At 44.5% G+C, this 20789-nt stretch overlaps 3 protein-coding genes across 10 annotated transcripts in view; 2 read left to right on the forward strand and 1 right to left on the reverse strand.

Moving 5' to 3' along the window:
• crebbpb (CREB binding lysine acetyltransferase b) overlaps positions 1-8581 on the forward strand; it is a 37971-nt gene extending 29390 nt beyond the window's left edge. For 4 of the 7 annotated variants that reach the window (XM_016673518.1, XM_007556400.2, XM_007556399.2 and 1 more), the window contains exons 19-31: positions 453-541; positions 1437-1517; positions 1611-1667; positions 1768-1845; positions 2514-2581; positions 2679-2829; positions 2942-3088; positions 3183-3296; positions 3378-3543; positions 4320-4487; positions 4669-4830; positions 4932-5213; positions 5345-8581. In XM_016673518.1, the coding sequence (XP_016529004.1) occupies positions 453-541; positions 1437-1517; positions 1611-1667; positions 1768-1845; positions 2514-2581; positions 2679-2829; positions 2942-3088; positions 3183-3296; positions 3378-3543; positions 4320-4487; positions 4669-4830; positions 4932-5213; positions 5345-7624 (3843 nt within the window). In that variant the 3' untranslated portion in view covers positions 7625-8581. Of the gene's footprint in view, positions 1-452; positions 542-1406; positions 1518-1610; positions 1668-1767; positions 1846-2513; positions 2582-2678; positions 2830-2941; positions 3089-3182; positions 3297-3377; positions 3544-4319; positions 4488-4668; positions 4831-4931; positions 5214-5344 lie in introns of all 7 variants that reach the window. The other 3 variants (XM_016673515.1, XM_016673517.1, XM_016673516.1) reach the window with 1 other exon arrangement.
• A 1515-nt stretch (positions 8582-10096) lies between these two features.
• Positions 10097-17575, forward strand: trap1 (TNF receptor-associated protein 1). 2 transcript variants are annotated; one of them, XM_007556402.2, is made up of 18 exons: positions 10097-10301; positions 11020-11193; positions 11280-11362; positions 11455-11595; positions 12418-12489; positions 12666-12826; positions 12914-13023; positions 13111-13184; positions 13299-13454; positions 13625-13745; positions 13868-13937; positions 14653-14800; positions 14893-15078; positions 15158-15296; positions 15385-15470; positions 15859-16004; positions 16090-16162; positions 16256-17575. In XM_007556402.2, the coding sequence occupies exons 1-18, from the start codon at positions 10193-10195 to the stop codon at positions 16355-16357; spliced, it is 2151 nt and encodes a 716-aa protein (XP_007556464.1). In that variant the 5' UTR covers positions 10097-10192; the 3' UTR covers positions 16358-17575. The 2 variants fall into 2 exon arrangements, with proteins under 2 accessions (XP_007556464.1, XP_007556465.1); XM_007556403.2 differs by having other exon boundaries at positions 11023-11193.
• LOC103141007 (protein FAM195A-like) lies at positions 16752-20634 on the reverse strand. The gene is made up of 5 exons (XM_007556404.2): positions 20129-20634; positions 19981-20050; positions 19413-19552; positions 17831-17929; positions 16752-17090 (listed from the first exon to the last, which is right to left on the reverse strand). Exons 1-5 carry the CDS (start codon positions 20181-20183, stop codon positions 17020-17022), a joined length of 435 nt encoding a protein of 144 aa, XP_007556466.1. The 5' UTR covers positions 20184-20634; the 3' UTR covers positions 16752-17019.
• Positions 20635-20789: the final 155 nt, after the last annotated feature.

Here is a 20789-nt window from a genome sequence, read left to right on the forward strand (position 1 = left end):
GAAATGAAAATATACAAATGTACGCTTTAAAATTCAATAAATACACGTGGCCTTTCAGGCAGTGCGTGGAGATATCATTATTTGAAAGCGTTCATACCAGACGGACACCAGATGTCAAGCTGTCAACTTGATTTTCATCATTTTAAGCTTCCGCTGAGATGTATTTGCACTTTTAAACAGAACTGCAAGCGGCTTTTGTTGGTCAGTATTTTTCTAGTTGGGGAAGTGGACCTGCAATTCACAACACCACCCCAATGCTTAAAGAAATTATGCATTTTAGTGTATTTACTAAATAATAATGTTTTATTTCAAAAATGTCTTTGCTTTTAATGACAGACATACTAAATTAGATACCGGATTGTTTATTTGAAACTATATTCATATATCCATGACCGCAGATGAAATCTTCCAGAGGAGTCTGGACGATAATATTTTCTTATTTTTATCAACAGTACGAGTTTTCGCCTCAGACGCTTTGTTGCTACGGCAAACAGTTGTGTACCATCTCCAGAGACAGCACCTACTACAGCTACCAGAACAGGTAGGAGGGTGTTATTACACTGGTTGGGGGGGCTGTACTTGAATCCTTGTAAAGGTTTAGAAAGCCTCTTTACACTTTACACCCATCCCCCGCCCCCTAACGTTCAGGTAATGAGATAGTAATAATCGAGGGTTGCACACAGGACGGACTGACATCTTTCTTTATCAGTCTGTGTCAGTTCAAAGGTTTACTTTCACAAGAATCTGGCACCAAAGCCCCCCCTTCTGTTCTGAATGCGCCACTGCGCCTTAGTGCAACACAATACAGTTTCCTACTCTTGCAAATGCTTTGATGTTTCCCATCTTAATGACAAGTATTTTCCAGAGATTTACATGAATCATTGTTTAACCTATTGGCTTTCAATGCAATTTTGTCAAAATGTAATGTCCCCTTTAGCCAGTTATGCACCTCTTTACATGCAGACTAAAGGTTGCATTTATAGATGAAAAGTGTCTGTGTTAGCTCGAAATAAAAGCTTATGTATTTGTTATTGCATCATTGCCTCTTCTGACCAACCTGACATCCACTCCCACCATCCCTGGTGCATGTTGTCATGTCATAAACCATTACAGTGAAAGTGTCCATTCAGCCAGCATGCTGTTTGAAATAATTTCACATTTTTTGGTAACGTTTTCTTAACGTAAAGTTTTTAGTATTTTGCCTTCCTCATCGTTTTTTCCAGTTTGCATGAGACGCTGAATCATGACCAGTTCAGTTGTGACTAACTTGTACCTCTGCCTGTGTGTGTCTGTCCGTCCATCTATCTGTCCGTCTATCCGCCCATGCTCGGTTCGTCCCTCTTGCCATGTGCTCCATTCCCTCTGCGCTCTCCCACCTGTGCTGCTACTGTGTGTGCTGGCTGCAGTTCACCCAAATATGGCCTTATTGCCGACAGGTATCACTATTGTGAGAAGTGCTTCAATGAGATCCAGGGCAACAGTGTGAACCTGGGCGACGACCCGGCACAACCGCAGACGTGAGTGGCCCAAGCCCGAAAACCTGCCGGGAGTCATCTTCTTGTCTCATATGAGCCAACGTCAACGTAATTCTTTGTTTCTCTTCCGTGTAGGAAAATATCTAAAGATCAGTTTGAGAAGAAGAAAAACGATACGTTGGACCCTGAACCGTGAGTGCGCTGTGGCCAGCACAAGAAGTTCAACAGTATTTGAGTGGACTGTTTCGATGTAACTTTTGGTGAAAATGAAATATGTTTGTCTGTTTTGTAGGTTTGTTGAATGTAAAGACTGTGGAAGAAAAATGCATCAGATCTGTGTGCTGCACTACGATGTCATTTGGCCCTCTGGGTGAGTCTTGTTCTTCAACACCGTGACTAAAACAAACTAAATATGCTCTTATGGGAGCATAAAAGTATTGATACCCCAACTGCGACCTTATAGACAATTTTATGTGATAGACAAACAGAGTAAAGTTCTTTAGACATTTATTCACCCTTTTACTCTGACATGTTTAGTTCCTCTAATAACCTCCCCAGCAAAACATGGTGTTGCCAGTATCGTGCTGTGGCGTTACCATGGAGATGACTACTGGTCAGTTATGTTAAATATTGGAAGACAATTGTTTAATCAGCAGGGCAGTGGCTTTAAACGTATAGCCTGAGCTGCATTGGAATAGTTTAGATCAAAGTGGATTAATGTTTGATACTGGCCTAATCAAAGTCCAGACCAAAATCTACCGGACAGTCTGTGGCAGGATTTGAAAATGGCCGTTCACAGACACTCTCTGTCTAATCTGACTTAGTTTTGGGTAATTTACAGAGAAGAATCTGCAAAAACAGGAAGTTGACCACATATAAATGTTCACCACAATTTACAGCATTTTATTGGTTACAAAAAAAGAGCATCAACCAACTGTTATGCTCTACTCATGATCTGACAAAAATCAATTGACTTTTGCGAAGTGCTGTATTTTCCAAAAGCCTTGTAGGTTGACCAAATCTTTAATTTGTCTCCAGCTTCGTGTGTGACAATTGCCTGAGAAAATCTGGAAAAACAAGGAAGGAGAACAAGTTCTCAGCAAAAAGTGAGTTTACTTGTGAGAAAAAGAAAAAGGTTAATATTTTACACTAAACTAAATGTCTTTGATCTGAATTAATTTTAAAATGGTTTTGTTTTACCAGGGTTGCAGACTACAAGGTTGGGGACGTACATTGAAGACAGAGTAAACAAGTACTTAAAAAGGCAGAACCACCCAGAAGCTGGTGAAGTGTTTGTGCGAGTTGTTGCCAGCTCTGATAAAACTGTGGATATTAAGCCTGGCATGAAGTCTAGGTGAGGCAGCTTACACCCAAGATGGATAAAGTTACATTGCCCTTTGATCTTGTATGTATTGTGTTTTTCTTTTGTTTGTATTGTGGCTGATTATTTGTTGTTGCGCCCACAGGTTTGTAGACCCAGGTGAGATGGTGGCGAGCTTCCCTTACAGAACCAAAGCACTTTTTGCATTCGAGGAAATCGACGGCGTGGACGTTTGTTTCTTCGGCATGCACGTACAGGAGTATGGCTCCGATTGCCCTTTTCCAAACACAAGGTAATGCCTGCAGTTCAACAAAAACCTTAACAGATGTCTTATTAATTTGTCAGTTTATTTAGGCTTTTAATGCTTTGCCCTGTTTTTCTTTCAGACGGGTTTACATATCATACCTCGACAGCGTTCACTTCTTCAAGCCACGTGTGCTAAGGACTGCAGTGTACCACGAGATCTTGATAGGCTACCTGGAGTATGTGAGGAAACTTGGGTAAGTCCAAGCACCCTGTGTTTTTCACCTTCCTCCTATGTGGTATAGGAACGTAGTGCTCATTGTGTATTTTCTGAGCAGGTACGTAATGGGTCACATTTGGGCCTGCCCACCTAGTGAAGGAGATGATTATATTTTCCACTGCCACCCTCCGGACCAGAAGATCCCTAAACCCAAAAGGCTGCAGGAGTGGTACAGGAAGATGCTTGACAAGGCGTTTGCAGAGAGGATCATACATGATTACAAGGTTAGAAAACAAGCAAAAAAAAAAAAAAAAGTTACTAAGACAGATATAATTCACTTTGAGACATTTAATATAAAACGATGCATTTTAGAAAGATGTGTGGAAATTTCTGTTGTGAAACAAGTTTGAGGAGTTTGTCTTTAGAAATAAGAGGAAAGTTGACGACTGTGCCTGAACATGAACATTAAAAAATGGCCTGAGTCTTTATCAATAATCAATATAACAGAAATCATTGTTAAAATTGCCCCATTCAACAAGAATATAGTTTTCATGAGCATTTTATTGGAACTTTTAAACATTTTATGTTAAATCTCTGGGAATAATGTCACACCTAAGTGGAGCTAATTCAAGCGGAAAAACTGATAACGAGCAAAATTTACAAATTGGGGGAAAAAATTCAGCTTGTTTTTGGTGTATCCAAAGATTGATATGATGGAAAAATATGGGTATTAATATATTTTTTTTTAAATCTTGTATACTTTGTGGCAAACAGGCATATTCCCAGTCTCTAATAAATGTGGTTATTTTCAACAGGAAGTTTTTGTTTGTTTTTTTCCGTTTTTAATATTTCATGCTTTTACAACCATTTTGTTTACCTATGACATTTGTGCCTGTAGCTTATATGCCTTCTTTAGAGTTAATTTCAGTTTAAAAATTGCAATTCAACCACAAATACGCTAATAATGGGAAGTTTTAAATCAAGAACATGGTGATTTTTCTGATGTGGTGGTTCTGCTTCTCCGTTGCTTGAGATAAGAAGTTGTTGTGTTTCTGTTCAGGACATTTTCAAGCAGGCAACAGAAGACAGGCTGACCAGTGCCAACGAGCTGCCATACTTTGAGGGCGACTTTTGGCCTAATGTGCTGGAGGAGAGCATCAAGGAGCTGGAGCAGGAGGAGGAGGAGAGAAAGAAGGAGGAGAACACGGCCTCCTCAGAGACAACAGAGGTATGTTAGATAGCTGGATTGACTTAGCTCTTTGTTTTATACCATCAGCTGAGCACTAAAGATTTGATCACCCTGAAGTGTTGGCTTAATAAAACCTTCCAGCGAAAGTAGACCCACTCAGCCTAATTACACAATCATGGTTTGACTCCGTTTTCCAAAATGTTTGTGTTTTCCCTACAAGGGAGTCCAGGCTGACAGCAAGAATGCCAAAAAGAAAAATAATAAGAAAACCAACAAGAACAAGAGCAGCGTCAGTCGATCCAGTAAGAAGAAGCCTGGCATGCCAAATGTAGCCAATGATCTGTCTCAAAAACTCTACGCCACCATGGAGAAACACAAGGAGGTGAGAAACCTGTCGTTTAGTTGAACTTTAATGGGAACCCTACAAGAGATAATTCAGCCAAGCAGCTGTTAAATGCTACAATATCTTTTTTTCCTTTCTAGGTATTTTTTGTAATTCACCTCCATTCGGGGCCTGTCATTAACACCCTCCCACCTATCATGGACCCCGACCCTCTGCTGACCTGCGACCTCATGGACGGCCGTGACGCCTTCCTGACTTTGGCCAGGGACAAGCACTGGGAGTTCAGTTCGCTCAGAAGATGCAAGTGGAGCTCCATGTGCATGCTGGTGGAGCTGCACAACCAGGGCCAGGATCGCTTTGTCTACACATGCAACGAATGCAAGCATCATGTGGAGACTCGCTGGCACTGCACTGTTTGTGAGGTAAGACCCTAATTCATGAAATCTGCGGGTAAATGTGAGAAGAAGTTCAAATAGTATTACGTTTCAGAGCTTAGAGACTGGATAAATGCTCAGATCTCCAGTTTAACATGCATTTCCTCATCTGTCATCAGGACTATGACATGTGCATTAACTGCTACAACACTAAGGGCCACGAGCACCAGATGGTGAAGTGGGGCCTGGGTATCGACGACGACAGCAACAGTCAGGGCGGCGAGGCCTCGAAGAGTCCTCAGGAGAGTCGGCGCCTCAGCATCCAGCGCTGCATCCAGTCTCTGGTGCACGCCTGCCAGTGCAGGAACGCCAACTGCTCGCTCGCGTCCTGCCAGAAGATGAAGCGGGTGGTTCAGCACACTAAGGGCTGCAAGCGCAAGACCAACGGTGGATGCCCGGTGTGCAAGCAGCTGATTGCTTTATGCTGTTACCACGCCAAGCACTGTCAGGAGAACAAGTGTCCGGTTCCGTTCTGCCTCAACATCAAGCAGAAGCTTCGTCAGCAGCAGTTGCAGCATAGGCTGCAGCAGGCCCAGATGATGCGCCGCAGAATGGCCACCATGGCTGGAAGAGGCATGCCGATGCCATCTCCACCTACCTCATCTGCTCCAGAAACCCCCACGTCTGTGCAGCAACCTAACACGCCCCAGACTCCGCAGCCCATGCCTAACCACCCTCAGCAACAACAACCACCAAACCCCGGCAACCTGGGCCAAGGGTTCCCCAGCAACGGACGCAGCAGTCAGCCCTCCACGCCTGGGCCGCAAGGTAAACCTGGGCCACAGTCATCGCCACTCCATCAGCAGCTGTCCCCTATGCCTAACATGCCGCATCAGCAGCAGGCTCCTCCTCCTCAGCAACCGCAGCAACAGCAGCAGCAGCAGCAGCAGCAGCTGCTGGCAGCAATGAAGGTGGCGCAACAGATCGAGATGGCGGCAAAGGCGAAGCAACAGCAGCAGCAGCAGCAGCCGGGTTACGCCATGAACGGGATGCCCATGAACCAGACACGCATGATGAGCCCCATTCAGAACCAAATGCAGATGATGCAGGGTCCCCGGGGCCCCCAGGTGATGCAGGCTGTTTCGCAGGGTCAGTGGGGTGTGGGAATGCAGAATGCCCAAGGCCATCAGCCACTGGTCCCTCCTCAGCAAGGCCCCACAGCCTCCCAGCAGGCTCAGGGAACCCCCATGTCTCAGCAGTCCCCGCTCATGCAGAGGCCCATGATGCCACAGCAGTCGGGCCCCCAAATGCCTGGTGTCATGCCTCCTCAGGGGCCCCCCCAACAGGGAATGACACCACAGCAGCCAAACATGCCCCGGGTAATGCCTGGAAATATTACGCCAAGTGCCGTGCAGGAACTACTGCACACCCTCAAGTCTCCGAGCTCCCCACAGCAACAGCAGCAGGTGCTGACCATCCTTAAGTCCAATCCTCACCTCATGGCGGCTTTCATCAAACAGAGAGCGGCCAAGTACCAGGCCAGCCAGGCGGCGCCGCAGCAGCAGCAGCAGCAGCAGCAACAGGTCCAGCAGCAGAACCCTCAGGTCCTGCTGGGCTCCCAGCCTGGGATGCAGGCCATGGCAGCTATGAACCAAATGCAGAGAACCGGGATGGCTCCGCAGCAGCAGCCTCCTCAGCTGGTGGGTCCCCAGGGTATGGCCCCCATGGGTCCTCAAGGCCAGATGATGAATACGGCTCAAAATGGAAGCCCTCAGTACCACAGACAGCTGCTCCGGATGCAGCAGATGCAGCAGCAGACGGGAATGCCTCAGGGCCACAGCCAGTTCCCCCCCCAGCAGCAGGGACCCCCAGGCTTCTCCCAGCTCCGCACGCATCAGCAGTTGGTTATGCAAGGGGGCTCCGGTCCGATGGGGTCGGTTCCCCCCATGTCGCAGATGGGCCAGCCCGGCATGGGTATGGAAGGGATCTCGAACCACCTCAAGCAACGCATGCTTCAGAATCAGATGATGAAGCAGCAGATGGGCTCTCCTGGGCAGGCCAACCCGATGAGTCCTCAGCCTCATCTGCTGCAGGGCCAAGGCCAGCCTGGAGCTCATCTACCTGGTCAGACCATGGCCAACACCCTGGGAAACCAGGTCCGCTCCCCAGCTCCAGTGCAGTCGCCCCGGCCGCCTTCACAACAAGCCCCCCATTCCGGTTCCTCCCCGCGGATACAACCCCATCCTTCGCCGCAGCACGGGGCTCTCCACTCCAGCTCCCCTCACCCAAGCCTCGGCCCCATGTCGGGCTCTATGGACCAGGGACACATGGGAACACCTGAGCAAAGCGCAATGCTCCCACAGCTGAACACACCAAACCGAGGAGGGCTGAGCAACGACATGAACATGGTGGGCGACACGACAGGAGACACGCTAGAGAGGTTCGTTGAAGGATTGTAGCATTTTGAGACAGAAAGAAAGGCCTGCTCCAGTTTCCCGCTGAGATTTTCTTTTTCTATTTACTGATTTTAGAAAAAGTCTTTGGAGGCCTACGGACTGTGAACTTTCCTTACACCACAAACTCCTTTTTTCTGAAAACAGAGTGATTTAATAATTGCTGTTGAAAAGAAAACAAAGACAAAGAATATATTTTTGGTTCAGACCAGCATTGTAAGAATTCGCCCAGGTCTTTGCTGGTTTATTTTATTTTTCTTTTATGATTTGCAATTGACTTTTTAAAAAAAAAACCTTAAAACAACAAAAAAAATATCCTTATTTTGTACCTTTGCAGATAAATATTGTATTTGTGTTGCGAAGTCTGTAAAGTTGTCTGTGAAGTTTTTCGCCAGTTTCTCAGTTTTTCCTGTTCCTGGCTAATTTATTCTAATATGCCATTTTTTTCAAAAGGACTGCCTTTAGGAAAGCCTTAATTTCTTTCCTGTTTGCAGAGTCTAAAGGAGATTAACGTATTTGTATAGACCTAGGATACCTATTGCACACACAAACACAACATGCTGGTGAAAGAGAAGCTTGCATTGAAACTTGTTCATGTTCACAGGTGCCAGAATGTTTCTTTTTACCTGGCCCGATCCCAGCGATTGTCTTGCAGATTTTCAAACCTTGCTTTTGTCTGTTCTTTATTCTAAAGAAATTGTCATTAAGTACTGATGCTGTTTTGCCTGTGGTGGGAAATATGTAATTGTTTGACTGCTGATTTGTGTTCGGAGAGTTTTGTGCAGCATTTTTCTCTCGCATTAAACTTGAATTGATGAGGAACTATTCTCTAATGTAAATCAAGCAGCTAGACAGTACTGTAAATATGCAGAAAATGAGAATGAAATCACTGTATAAACTGGTTCAAATGGCTCATTTCGTACTTATATACCTTATTGTTAAATAAACCTGTGTGCCACAGAATCTGTCTCTTAACCTATCACAACCAAACATTCAAACATTGAAAGTGTGGAAAAGCATTTTAGGAAGAAACTGATTGCTTAGAGCTTTTAGAAATTGCTCTTCTGGTCCCATTCATCATTTGTCTTCCACTTATCCAAGATCGAGTCGTAGGGCAGCCGGTCCAGGTGGGAAACCCAGACGTCATCCTTCTCAGCGACACTGGCACTTCCTGGAGGATACAAAGATCCTTCTACGTCCAAGTGGTCACAGAATCCTTACAGCTATTTTCAAATCCATCTGGGACGCCGCAGCCTGGGGTTCTCTATTGATTCTCTGCAGCTTAACCCTTCTTCCACTTTCTGGACCCAACTACATAAACCGTTTTCACCCAGGCAGGATGTCACCCTTTTCTCTGAAATATGAAAGTTCTCGCTGGGTTTCAGATTTGTTTTGGAAAGCGAGTTAATTTTGCATTGAGGGAGTAATGAAACATCATATGAAAATGTGTGTCGTAAATTTAAAACACTGACTGGTTAAGATTTGATCAAATTAACTGGTAAAGTAATCTTTTACTTTTATAGGAACAATCCAGGAAACTAAATCTCAGATCTTAAACAGTTTCTGCATAGGGTCCCCATCCCTGACCTGCAACTCTCAAATGAATTTACTCAAGATCATTCAGTGCTTCATAAACTACTAAGATTTTAAATTTACCCTTTTACAACCAGTGAGCCGGTGTAGTAATTTCTTGGACTGTAGCAGCACCATTTTGGATGAGCTGACTCATATGAGTAAAGAAGACATGATGACGAAACCAGAGAAAATTAAAAGCGTCCACCAATGTTTTCAATGTATTCCCTTCTCAAGCTGGAGGAAATGTATTGATGTTATGGACACTCCCCTAACATCATAGTAGTTTTGCCTCATCAGCATATGAATATTAAATCTCTTCATCGTAATCGGAGCTGTGGGAGGATATAAATACTGAATAAAAGCGGTACGATAATGAAGCTTTGAGGAACCCCAGAGATTTAGAGTTGTCAAATGGTATACAGTCGGTGCCAGCTGCCAAATGATACCTGGAATTATATATAAATAAATAAATCAACTTTACAGCTCGGCGACTCAGGTAGGTCTAATTATTTCACCTGGTTATCCGTAGGTAGTCGTGATAGGACCATTATGTAACCTTTTGGATAAGTCTATTTTGGGCTAAATTATATGCCAATTTCAAACGAATATTCGCCCCATATGTGGAAGTGAGTTGGGGAAACTGGATTCACACGGGGAAGTACATTTATTTAATCACCAAGCTGTTTTTATTGTCAGTGTAAGTGAAGAACAACGCCACTGGACTAGCATCCTTTAAAAGTTAACATTAACTTCTCAAAATAAATGCAAAATAAAAAAGTGCTTTTAATGAAACACTTATTAAAACTACAGATGTTAATACATTTGTTTTCTAACAGAAATAATATAAAACCTTCCTTCTCCAATTCTCATCAGGCATATTTCTAGACACCCTGGTGATGTCATTTTCAAGCGCAGCCTCATTTTCGGTCTTCACCGGTCAGCGTGTGTCCCCCAGTCCGGTGACTTTGGGTCTCCACCTGCTTATTAACATTTCTCAATATGTCCCGCTGCCTCGGCCTGGCTCGGCTCATCCTCGGTTCTTCTCACAGGACCAATTTACGGTTAACGTCTTGTGCGCGTGGACTGAGCACGCTAAATGTCTCGCGAGGTAGGTAGTGTTATGTCAGGTGGCGCAGTTAGCTTAGCTTTGCTCCATCAACTGGGAACTGCATGTTTTTACTAATAATCTTCAGCTAGTGATGTTAAATATTTGTTTTGTTCACTCGGAAACAAAAACCGAGTAAAAAAAAAGACTGAGCTCCTTGCAAGCATAGCTATTAACTGAAAAAACATACCGATTCAACTCTTCATATTTGAACGTTAAGTTGAATTATTACCAAGTGAAACAGGGATACATTCTATGTTATATTTTTATTTTTAAATAACATGTTTTGTAGCTCATGAAAGTACAAAATACAAGAAATATAATATTTTTTAAAATCGAGGTGTTAGTTTAAGACTACACAATCACGAGTATGGAAAACTACACAAGGTCAGTTGTAGTAAAAATAGGCTTTTAACTGAGCGTGAGTGATGAGGATAACTGCATCATCTCCATTCAGCTTGTAAACAACTGTAAAATGTCCTGTTGGATGCTGCACTGAAACATCACTGACTGTGGCTAAACATACATATAACTTACAAGATGTTCTTTGTTTTGTTTTGAACTATTGCATGTGAAAAAAGAACATCGCAATTTTCACAATATTTGAAGAGACTGCCAAAACAGCTTGTTCCTGAGAAGTCCAAAGTGTATGTTTTTTATTTGTTGTGTATACTTTATTTGTACTTGTAAGCAGCTTTCTTCCCTGTGCTCTTCATGTCAGTAGATCTCCAGGTTGGACAGCAGCAGAGGTGGAGCAGCCGGCCCGCTGTGTGGAGGTCTCAGTGGTCCTCTCTGGGCTTCAGCCAGCAGTCCTTCTACAGCACTCAGGAAGTGGAGAAAGAGCCAGAAGAAGAACCTCTACACACCATCATCACCGATACGGAGTCGGTGCAAGGTGCCTGGAACAGCTGCAAAGTTATTCTTTCTCTCCTTCTTGAACTTCAGGGCTTCTGTGTCACTCTTTCAAAAAATGTTTTTCAGGTAGTTTCTCTAAACATGAATTTCAGGCTGAAACAAAGAAACTTCTGGACATTGTTGCCAGATCTTTGTACTCGGAGAAGGAGGTAAGAAGTTGTGAAAGACATTTCCTCCACTTTGTTCAAGTGTTGTCGGCGCTCCTTTGTATCCATTTCCTGACTCACCCTCATTCCACCAGGTTTTCGTCAGGGAGTTGATCTCTAACGGGAGCGACGCCTTGGAAAAGCTGCGACACAAAATGATCACAGCTGGTGGGGAAACGGCTCCGATGGAAATCCACCTGCAGACTGACGGCACTAAAGGAACCTTTACCATTCAGGTACCCACATCTAATGCCAGATGATAATTATCTTGGCCTTTAAATTTATTGTTATTGCTTTTCTTTGTGATTTAAATACTGTTGGATTTATCCCAGCACTGCATGTTTAAGCATTACTAACCTGTGATATCTTGGCTTTATTTTAATTTTGACATTGTTTACCCTATTGATGCACAGCGGCTTCATTGGTTGTACAACCAGCAGTTTTTTTTCCATTCCCTAAAGGATTTAGAAGAGTTTTTTTTGTATCTGTTATGAATGGACTTCCTGGTTAAATAAAATGAAATAAGTAAATAAGCTGAAGGTGAACCAGAGCGCAACTGGAGCTTATACTTTAATGCGATAAAATTGCATCTGAAATGAAAATCGCAGTGCTTTGTAACGCCCTGAAATACACATAAAGCTCAATTATTTACTAAAAGACTGTTTGCATTCATCCTCTGAGAAGTAATCTAGAGCAGTCCAGTTATTGATGATGGTATAAGAAATAGCTTTTTTTTTATATTCACGTATGTATGAAAAAATTCAGACATTATAGGCAAGAAAATCGATTTTCACAGATTCCTACATTTTGATAACCCTACAACTTCTACAAATTAGGTGACCGTAGCATGAAAAAACTGGAAATTTTCAAGTGGTTTGAAAACTTGTTTGTATAAAGTTAAGATTTAAGAACATTTCAACCATTCCAAATATTAAACACATGACAAAACCTCCCTTCTCTGTTGTTTGACTTCTCATACGTGCTGCCATCTGGTGGTGGTGGTGTGATGCTGCATGTTGAATTTAACTTTTTAGTGACAATTTGTGCTTCTGTGATAGGACACAGGAGTTGGCATGAACAAAGAGGAGCTGGTGGCCAATCTGGGTACTATCGCCCGCTCTGGATCCAAGGTCAGTGCTCATGTTCGGCAAAGTGAACCCCAGTGGCGGTTGCTATGGAGGCATGTGACTATAAACGTTCATGTGACCAAGCTTTGGCTGTGCGTTTATATTAACTAAGTCGAACTTGTCTTGTAACTGATGTGTTTGCGTCCTTCTCGTCATCTCCTCTGGCCTCTTCACTGCAGGCGTTTTTAGATGCCCTGCAGAACCAGGCCGAGGCCAGCAGCACCATCATCGGTCAGTTTGGTGTCGGCTTCTACTCCGCCTTCATGGTGGCTGACCGTGTGGACGTCTTCTCCCGCTCTACAGAGCCGGACGCTCCCGGATACAAGTGGTCCTCCGACGGGTGAGAGCACTGAAACCACGTTTATTCTGTTTTTATTTGTAAAAAAGAGTTTAAACTTAAAATGGACATTTTCACTTCCTCGTTTAGCTCTGGACTGTTTGAGATCGCTGAAGCCAGCGGCGTTCAACAGGGAACCAAAATCGTGCTGCACCTCAAAGACGACTGCAAGGAGTTTTCCTCCGAGGACAGAGTTAAAGGTAAAACTCAAACTGCACCACGATCGACCGAACCACAACTGCGTGCAATGAAATTCATACAGCAACTCCACGACGAATCTGTTTCAGAGGTTGTGACAAAGTACAGCAACTTTGTGAGTTTCCCCATCTTCCTGAACGGACGGAGGCTCAACACTCTGCAGGTGAGCCTCGGTCCTTCCGTTATCTCCAGTGTTTTAACGCAAAACTTACTGAGTACACTCTGTAGCCTGTCGACTGCTTTCAAAAGTGTTTACTGTTTGGGTTTTGCCCACCAGGCCTTGTGGATGATGGAGCCTAAAGAAATCAGCGACTGGCAGCACGAGGAGTTCTACCGCTACATCGCTCAGGCCTACGACAAGCCGCGCTACACGCTGCACTACCGCGCCGACGCGCCGCTCAACATCCGAAGCATCTTTTACGTCCCTGACGCGGTGAGGGGTGTTTTGGTGAAATTTTAGGTCAGCCGAGAAAGTTGGGAAATAAAGTGAGGGAAAAAGTACGACTTTAGCTGATTTGATGAGAAAAATGTTTGAACGAAGTTCGTATTTTTTTTTTGTCTACGACCGCATAAAACTGAACCGATCCCGGTCCCGTCTGACAGAAACCCAGCATGTTTGACGTGAGCAGAGAGATGGGCTCCAGCGTGGCTCTGTACAGCAGGAAGGTCCTGATCCAGACCAAAGCCACCGACATCCTGCCCAAGTGGCTGCGCTTCCTTCGAGGTTCTGCGTCGTCCCGAACGTTTCAGCCCGCCGGTTTTCTCAGCTCTGCCTTTTAGCTCCATCTCACACGTCACGTCAGGAATGTAACCATTTGTTTTTTTTTTGTTTTTTTGCGACTGCAGGTGTGGTGGACAGCGAAGACATCCCCCTGAACCTGAGCAGAGAACTGCTGCAGGAGAGCGCCCTCATCAGGTAGAGTGAAGTATTTTTCAATTCAAACCTTTTGTTTTCTGATTGTGGCTCATTCTCTCCCTGAGAATCTCTAGGTTTAAAGCATACAGTCCAGGTAGATTAAAGTTCTGGAGATTTACTGCATTCAAAAAAATTTATGTTTACGGTCTTGTTGAAAATCTAATTTGTAAGGTTGATATCGGGTTTCTACAAATCTCCCTCTCTAAGCTTCTTTGGTTCAGATTTTTGTTTGCATTTTCTGTGATTTATATATTTATTTTAGATACAACTATTGCTAAAAGCAAAGAGCTTTAATGCTCTTCTCAAACTGGTGAATTTAATTGTTTGGCCTGATATCTTGTCCCAGGTTGATACATCAATGTTGGCCTTCCATCTACTCTTCCTCTCTAGTTTCTACCTGTTCCAGAAAAAAGTCTTATAACTCGACCTTTTTCCCTTGTTAAAAATTAAATGATCTGCCAGTGGTGCTTTTAAAAAAAAAATAAAAAAAAATCAATATTAATAAATTGTTTACGTAAAACATGCTCCTATATCTTGCTCCAAAGTTACTTGTTAGTTTGTGTTTTTTGCAGTGTAAATATTATCTGGTGTAAATTCACTAAGCTTCCAGCTTGTCTTAAAGGAGCCAAGAATTTTTGGAAATTTCCATCTGGAAAAGTTTGAGTGTTTGGGAATCCTGGTGATCGTATGTGCTGATGTGCATCTCCTCCTTCAGAAAGCTTCGAAATGTCCTTCAGCAGCGAGTGATCCGCTTCCTGCTGGACCAAAGCAAGAAGGACCCGGAGAAGTACAGCAAGTTCTTTGAGGACTACGGGCTCTTCATGCGGGAGGGCATCGTTACCACCCAGGAACAGGACGTGAAGGTGCTGCATTAGACACGTTACTCCCTGCACAGCAGGTTTTTTTTTTTTTTTTAAGGAGCGTAGTCCTCACCTGCTGGTCTGTCGCTCTGCAGGAAGACATCGCCAGGCTGCTGAGGTTCGAGTCGTCCGCTTTGCCGGCCGGCCAGCAGACCAACCTGATGGAGTACGGATCCCGCATGAAGGCCGGCACGCGCAACATCTACTACCTGTGTGCCCCCAACAGACATCTGGCCGAGCACTCACCGTATTTTGAGGCCATGAAGAAGAAAGACATGGAGGTGGGAGACGGAACGAGCGACTGAAAATGTTTTCATGCAGCGAGAGGCCAGATGAGGGTTAACTCGGTGATGCTCGCAGGTCCTGTTCTGCTACGAGCAGTTCGACGAGCTGACCCTGCTTCACCTCAGGGAGTTTGACAAGAAGAAGCTGATCTCGGTGGAGACGGACATCGTGGTGGATCACTACAAGGAGGAGAAGTTTGAGGAGAGCAAGCCAGGTGAGCCCCGCCTTCAGGTGGAGGTCGGGCGGAGCGGGCGGTGATCTCTGTCGCGGCTGTAAACCCCCGGCCTTGTTCTCCACCGCAGCGTCTGAGCGGCTGACGCAGGAGCAGGCGGACGACCTGATGGCCTGGATGAAGAACGTTCTGGGTCCCCGAGTCACAAACGTAAAGGTAACCGCAGGAATGATGTCAACATTAGGGAACAACGACTGAAAAGTTCCAAATAATCTTTCCATGAAAATCAGATGTCTGGCATGTTATTGTACCACAAAATGAAACTGATTTTATTACAGTATTTATGTGATGCATATACATTTCTAGTTTGAATGAAATTAGCATCTGTTCAGGTCCCTCCCTAAAGTTATTGGCTTTTCCACTCATCTTCCAATTTGAATGATGCACCCAAGAGCTTTTAACCCAGATGTAGTCATTTCAGCAAACTCCTTCGATGATTGTCCTTAATGTGTCCCCGTGATGCTAAATGTAAATACTGCTGCAGGATCGAACCGAAATCATAATTCCACAACCATGTCATTTTATTTTTTTTGGTAACGCTCAGCTGACTCCTCGTCTCGACACTCATCCCGCCATGATCACGGTGCTGGAGATGGGCGCGGCCCGCCACTTCCTCCGAACCCAGCAGCTGGCGCGCACTGCTGAGGAGAGGGCCCAGATCCTGCAGCCCACCCTGGAGCTCAACGCCGGGTAAGACACAGATTTCACCGTTTTTGTTTCTTTCAAGAGAAACAAGTAAGGATTTCTAACTATCATTCCTCTCCTCACCTGTTAGACACGATCTGATCAAGAAGCTGCACTCGTTGAAGGACACAAACTCTGAACTGGCTGGTTTGCTGCTGGAACAGGTACCAGAGCTCGTTTCTGTCTAGTTTCAAACAAAATGTCAAACATCTACAGCTGGAACCGATTAGGTGATGTTAAACCGTCGCTCGTTTCAGATCTACGACAACGCCATGATTGCAGCCGGCCTGAACGACGACCCCCGGCCGATGATCTCGCGCCTCAATGAGCTCCTGGCCAGAGCTCTGGAGAAACACTGACGGCTCGTCTCGGTTTGGATGCCGCCTGAAGCATTCGCAGCAACGAGAAAGGCTGACCGAGGACAGTTCAGGAGAACGATACAGACTGCTGCGGGGGAATTTGTTGCTGCACAAATCGGCATGAAAACAAAGCTTCTCTGCCTGGTTGGTTGAGAAGTTTAGACAAACGTCTTGGTTTATGTTTGATGGACTCGCATTCCGTTCACGTCTGGTGTGTGAAAGTCAGTTTTAAAGTTTCCCCGTCTTGTTCTCAAATTTAAATCTCCAAACATTTCATAAACTACATTTAAGATTAGGGATGGTGCCATCAGTTGCCAAATAAAGCTGTTTAACTATTAAAGTGGGAACCACAAATGCTGTGAAATAAAAAAAGAAGAAAAGAAACCCAGAAGTCTTGGAAAAAACAATTTTACTGCATTCAAACCGTCTCTGCTGTGACCATCGACACCACCAGAAACCTTATCATGCAACCGGTCTTTCAGACGCTGAAGTAGCTCTCGGCAGCTTTGGGGTCGGCGTCCCAGCGCCGTCGGTCCATCAAAAGCACTCTGGGGTCGTCTGAGCTGTCACGCCTACAGAAGCAGGCTTCATTTCCCCTCGGTGAGCCGTTCCTCAGTTCTCGCCTCCTGACTGGCAAACAGCATCCGATCCAGTCTGGAGCGTCAGGACAGCTTGTCAATGTTGGCCAAGAAGCGCTGGGCCCACCACTCGTCCAGATCTATGGGCACAAAGCCTGGAAAGGAAGAAACGAGGATCGGACGCATCGGTTTAAAATAAAACCTAAAGACATGCTGTGCGATTTTGCTCCAAAAAAGATTAATGAAATCATGCTGTTCAGGATCGTGATTGGAATAAAAACTTGGTCAAAAAACTAATTTTTCATAGGCTTTTTTGCTGCCTTTACTGCCCTCTAGTGGTCATAATCAGAAACTACATAAGTTAACAAAACATGTCCACTGTTAGAATATTATTTTGTATTTAGATGTGAAAAATATTTAGCCAAAGGATTCCTCAATACTGCTTTTGATGCAAGTACTTTTTAAAACTTAAAAGTCTTAAGTACACAATTGATATGCTTTGCTTTACGGAGTTAAAATGTCACCATTTGGCAGATTTCATTGTGATAACAAAACTCATGTAAAATATCTTGTGCATAAACTTTGCCTGTTAACTGCAATGAGCTTCAAAACTGGATATTAAAATGCGTTTCGCCTTCTAGTGTTGACACGCTTATGAACAAAGCAATAAAAAAAAATTGACTTAAAAATGTGCAAGTGATTTAAACGAAATAGTTTCTTATTTTCTACAGGGCCACATTCAAAACGCCCTTTGCAAAATGCCTCTAATTTCTTTTTAAAAACGATAAAAAAAAAAAAAAAAAACATAATCAAAGCTCGCTCTTCGTTTGAATAATTTGTCTGTTTCGTGCATTTGTAGCCGAACTGGAGGAAGACGACAAGCAGCTGCACTCACTGTCCATGTGTGGAGCGGCAGATGTTTCTTTGTAGTAAACCGCCGTCTGGGAGTCCTGCTCTCCTCGACCTTCCTCCTGCTGAACCACCTCCTGCCAAGCTGAATGAAAGCAGCTCTCTTTAACAACCGCATGTCTAACAATTAGTGCTCAATAAAGAAATATGAAAACAGTTCTGCATCAAAGTGACACACCCACAGGGTTGGGGGAAGTGGGGGGGTAAAGTCCACCAGAACAAAGGCCACTGCAGGGAAATGTTTGTATTTTTAATCATTCAGAGTCTCAGCCACATGCAGTGTGACTGATTAAATCTATGGTAGCTGCAGGGATTTACGACCGTATCCAAAGCATAATCACAAACTTCAGTGTATTTCAATGAGCAATGAGATTTATATGATAGACCAGGTACAATGAAGTGATAGAAAACTGATTATAAAACAAAAATAAAACATTACAAATCTGAAAATTGTCTTAAAAACTAAAATGATGAATATTTGGGAAAATTTCACCAATTCTTCTTTGCATCACAACTCAAGCTCAGTCAGGCTGAACACTGACTGTCTGAACTTTCAATTCTTTCCAGAGATTCAAAACTGGATGAAGGTCTGGACTTTGACAGGGCCATTTCACAAACATTGTTGGTCATCCTGGTGAAGGGAGACCAAATCGGTGGAGCGCCGACTGTCGTCTCCCCCCTGAACTCTGGATCTCTGCTGGGCCTCGTTCAACCCGTCAGTTTAGAAAGGCCCCGCCTTGGCATGTTTGTAACTGAGCCGCACACTTTTCTCTGACTGTTCTGCGTGATATTCAAAGCTTCGAATATTGTTTAACATGTTCTCTAGGAAGCGCCTGCAGCTTGACCTCACAGAACAGGTGCATTTACGCTCAGATTAGATTTCACACAGGACTTCTATTGCAGGACTTCTGGAGGGAGTTTGTTTATTTACTGGACTTTAATTTCCTTCCTCTTAAAAACCATAAACCACTTCGTAATGGTCTATTAAAACACACTGAAACTTGTGGCAGTTGTGTGAAAAACTGAAAAGGTTTGATGGGAACGAAACAGCAGTATTTTCTTTTTTACAGAGCTGGCTCTACTTTACGGCCTTGTCCAATCAAACACAAGGTTACTGGAGTTGTTTATGGGCTGCTGTGGCCGAGCTTCAATGCCAACAACTGGCAGGAGACAGAAAGCAAAAACAGCCGAGCCAAGCAAGGTTTCCCAGAGACACGGGGATTCTGTGAATGTTGGAAAAAAGAACTAAGAAAAAAACAAAAACAAACAAACCCCATACTGTTTCGACTCAAACAAATTCTCTATCCTTCAAAATCCAATCAGAGCATCTTGTGGGTTTAAATCAAAAGTGCTCCCCCCCCCCACTGTCCCTCTCTAGCTCCCTCCTCTCAGCACTTTTGCCCTGACGAGTGTGAAATGTGGGTGTGAGAGTTTCTCTGCTCTATCAGTGTCAGAGCAGCTGTGTGGGAGTCGCCTTGGAAGGAAAAAAAAACTGATAGTAGCCAAGTCATTCACAGAAACCAGAGCAGCGCAGACGATGAAAAGCTCAGTTTAGTCCTCCTCCTCACCCTCGGAGATGAACTTCACATTTTCCTCGTGCTCCGGGGAGAAGGCCTCCTCGTGCCTGCAGTCAGCGGGGAGCGCCTGAGCGGGCTGATGGTGCCTCTTCCCGTTCAGGCGGTTGAAAACTATCTTGGGTGCAGGAAGGCTGGCAAGCGGAAAGAGAAATCAGAGATTTTGTTAAAAAAAAAATAATAATAATAAAATAAATAAATAAATAACCCTTTGAACCTAAACTAACTCAAGCATGCTTGACTGGGCAGAAGTCAGATTGCAACAGCTGAATGGAGAGAGGGAGCATGTGCTGCCAAGGTCACACTCAAACACACTCAGGGTCGCGTCTGCTGCCTCAAAGTCATCATGGTAACAACAGGCAGAGAGTTGAGGTGTGTTCTGGATTAAGGAGGTTTAAACTGCTGCACCCAGATTCACTTGAGCACACCGTGACAAAGTTCCTCGGGTTTAGGAGGCAGGTGAAAGAACACCCCCACCTTCCCTCGCCCCCCTCACACATTTCTGGCAACTTGAAGGTTTCTCTAATTTTAAACGAGTGTAAAAAAGAATCGGTTTGCTCACTCGGGCATGTTCCAGGACGTCTGTTTGTGCTTGAAGTCGTTTATTTTGCTCTCCAGCTGCTGAGTGGGTCCTGCAGAAACGATTAAAAACGCCCCTGAGAATCAGGAAAGTTAAGGTGTGAGGTTGCTGAAAGTTATAGGAGACTCACCTGTTCTCCTCTGGGTGACCAGTTTGCTGGGACCTCTTGTGATTGTGTACATCATGCGGGAGGAGATCCACCTGCGCTGCTCACAGTAATTTATTTTTTATTTTTTTTGTTTCAGGCCTTTAAGGTGAACACATTCTTCTGAAATTTGAGGAGGGGGAAGAAAAAAACCCACACCCACACACACACACAGGCAGGCTGAGGCTGAGTTTCACACGCTGGCTGCAGAGTGGCCAAACTGTTTTGTAATCTCATGAAAGTGAGCGGTGCGCCGCGCAGCTCCTCTGTGGGTAAAGACACCAGCCGCCGTGACGCATCTCCGGATCCCGAGTCCCTGCCCTCTGATTCTGCTTCACCTGCAGACGCGAATCCGAACCGCTTGGTTCTGCTGAGTTTTGTCCTGTCACAATGTCACATAACCACACGCAGCGGCAGTCATTCACAGGACTCTGGACGCGTCTTGCCGACGTCCCCTGCACGCCTCCTTTCACGCCTTAAAGAGACAGCGTCCCCCTTTTACGCCGTTTCCCTGCAGCCACAGAATAATACAAACTATTTTAGGAGGGGGGCGGGGGGGAAACAACAAATATCGCCGATTAATACTAATTACAGTAACATGGTGGATGATCATCTGTTTTTTTTGTGCATGAAAAAAAGAAAACTT

The sequence above is a fragment of the Poecilia formosa genome, unplaced genomic scaffold (assembly GCF_000485575.1).
Source record: "Poecilia formosa unplaced genomic scaffold, Poecilia_formosa-5.1.2 Scaffold78, whole genome shotgun sequence".
NCBI lineage: Eukaryota > Metazoa > Chordata > Actinopteri > Cyprinodontiformes > Poeciliidae > Poecilia > Poecilia formosa.

Coding starts and splice junctions, on each gene's coding strand:
- trap1 (XM_007556402.2), top strand. CDS start 10,193: ATGTCCCGCTGCCTCGGCCTGGCTCGGCTCATCCTCGGTTCTTCTCAC. Junction 15,297..15,384: donor GTTTGAGGAGAGCAAGCCAG/GTGAGCCCCGCC, acceptor TCTCCACCGCAG/CGTCTGAGCGGCTGACGCAG. Junction 16,163..16,255: donor CTGGTTTGCTGCTGGAACAG/GTACCAGAGCTC, acceptor CGCTCGTTTCAG/ATCTACGACAACGCCATGAT.
- LOC103141007 (XM_007556404.2), bottom strand. CDS start 20,183: ATGATGTACACAATCACAAGAGGTCCCAGCAAACTGGTCACCCAGAGG. Junction 20,051..20,128: donor GGTCACCCAGAGGAGAACAG/GTGAGTCTCCTA, acceptor TCGTTTCTGCAG/GACCCACTCAGCAGCTGGAG. Junction 17,091..17,830: donor TGCCGCTCCACACATGGACA/GTGAGTGCAGCT, acceptor CTTCCTTTCCAG/GCTTTGTGCCCATAGATCTG.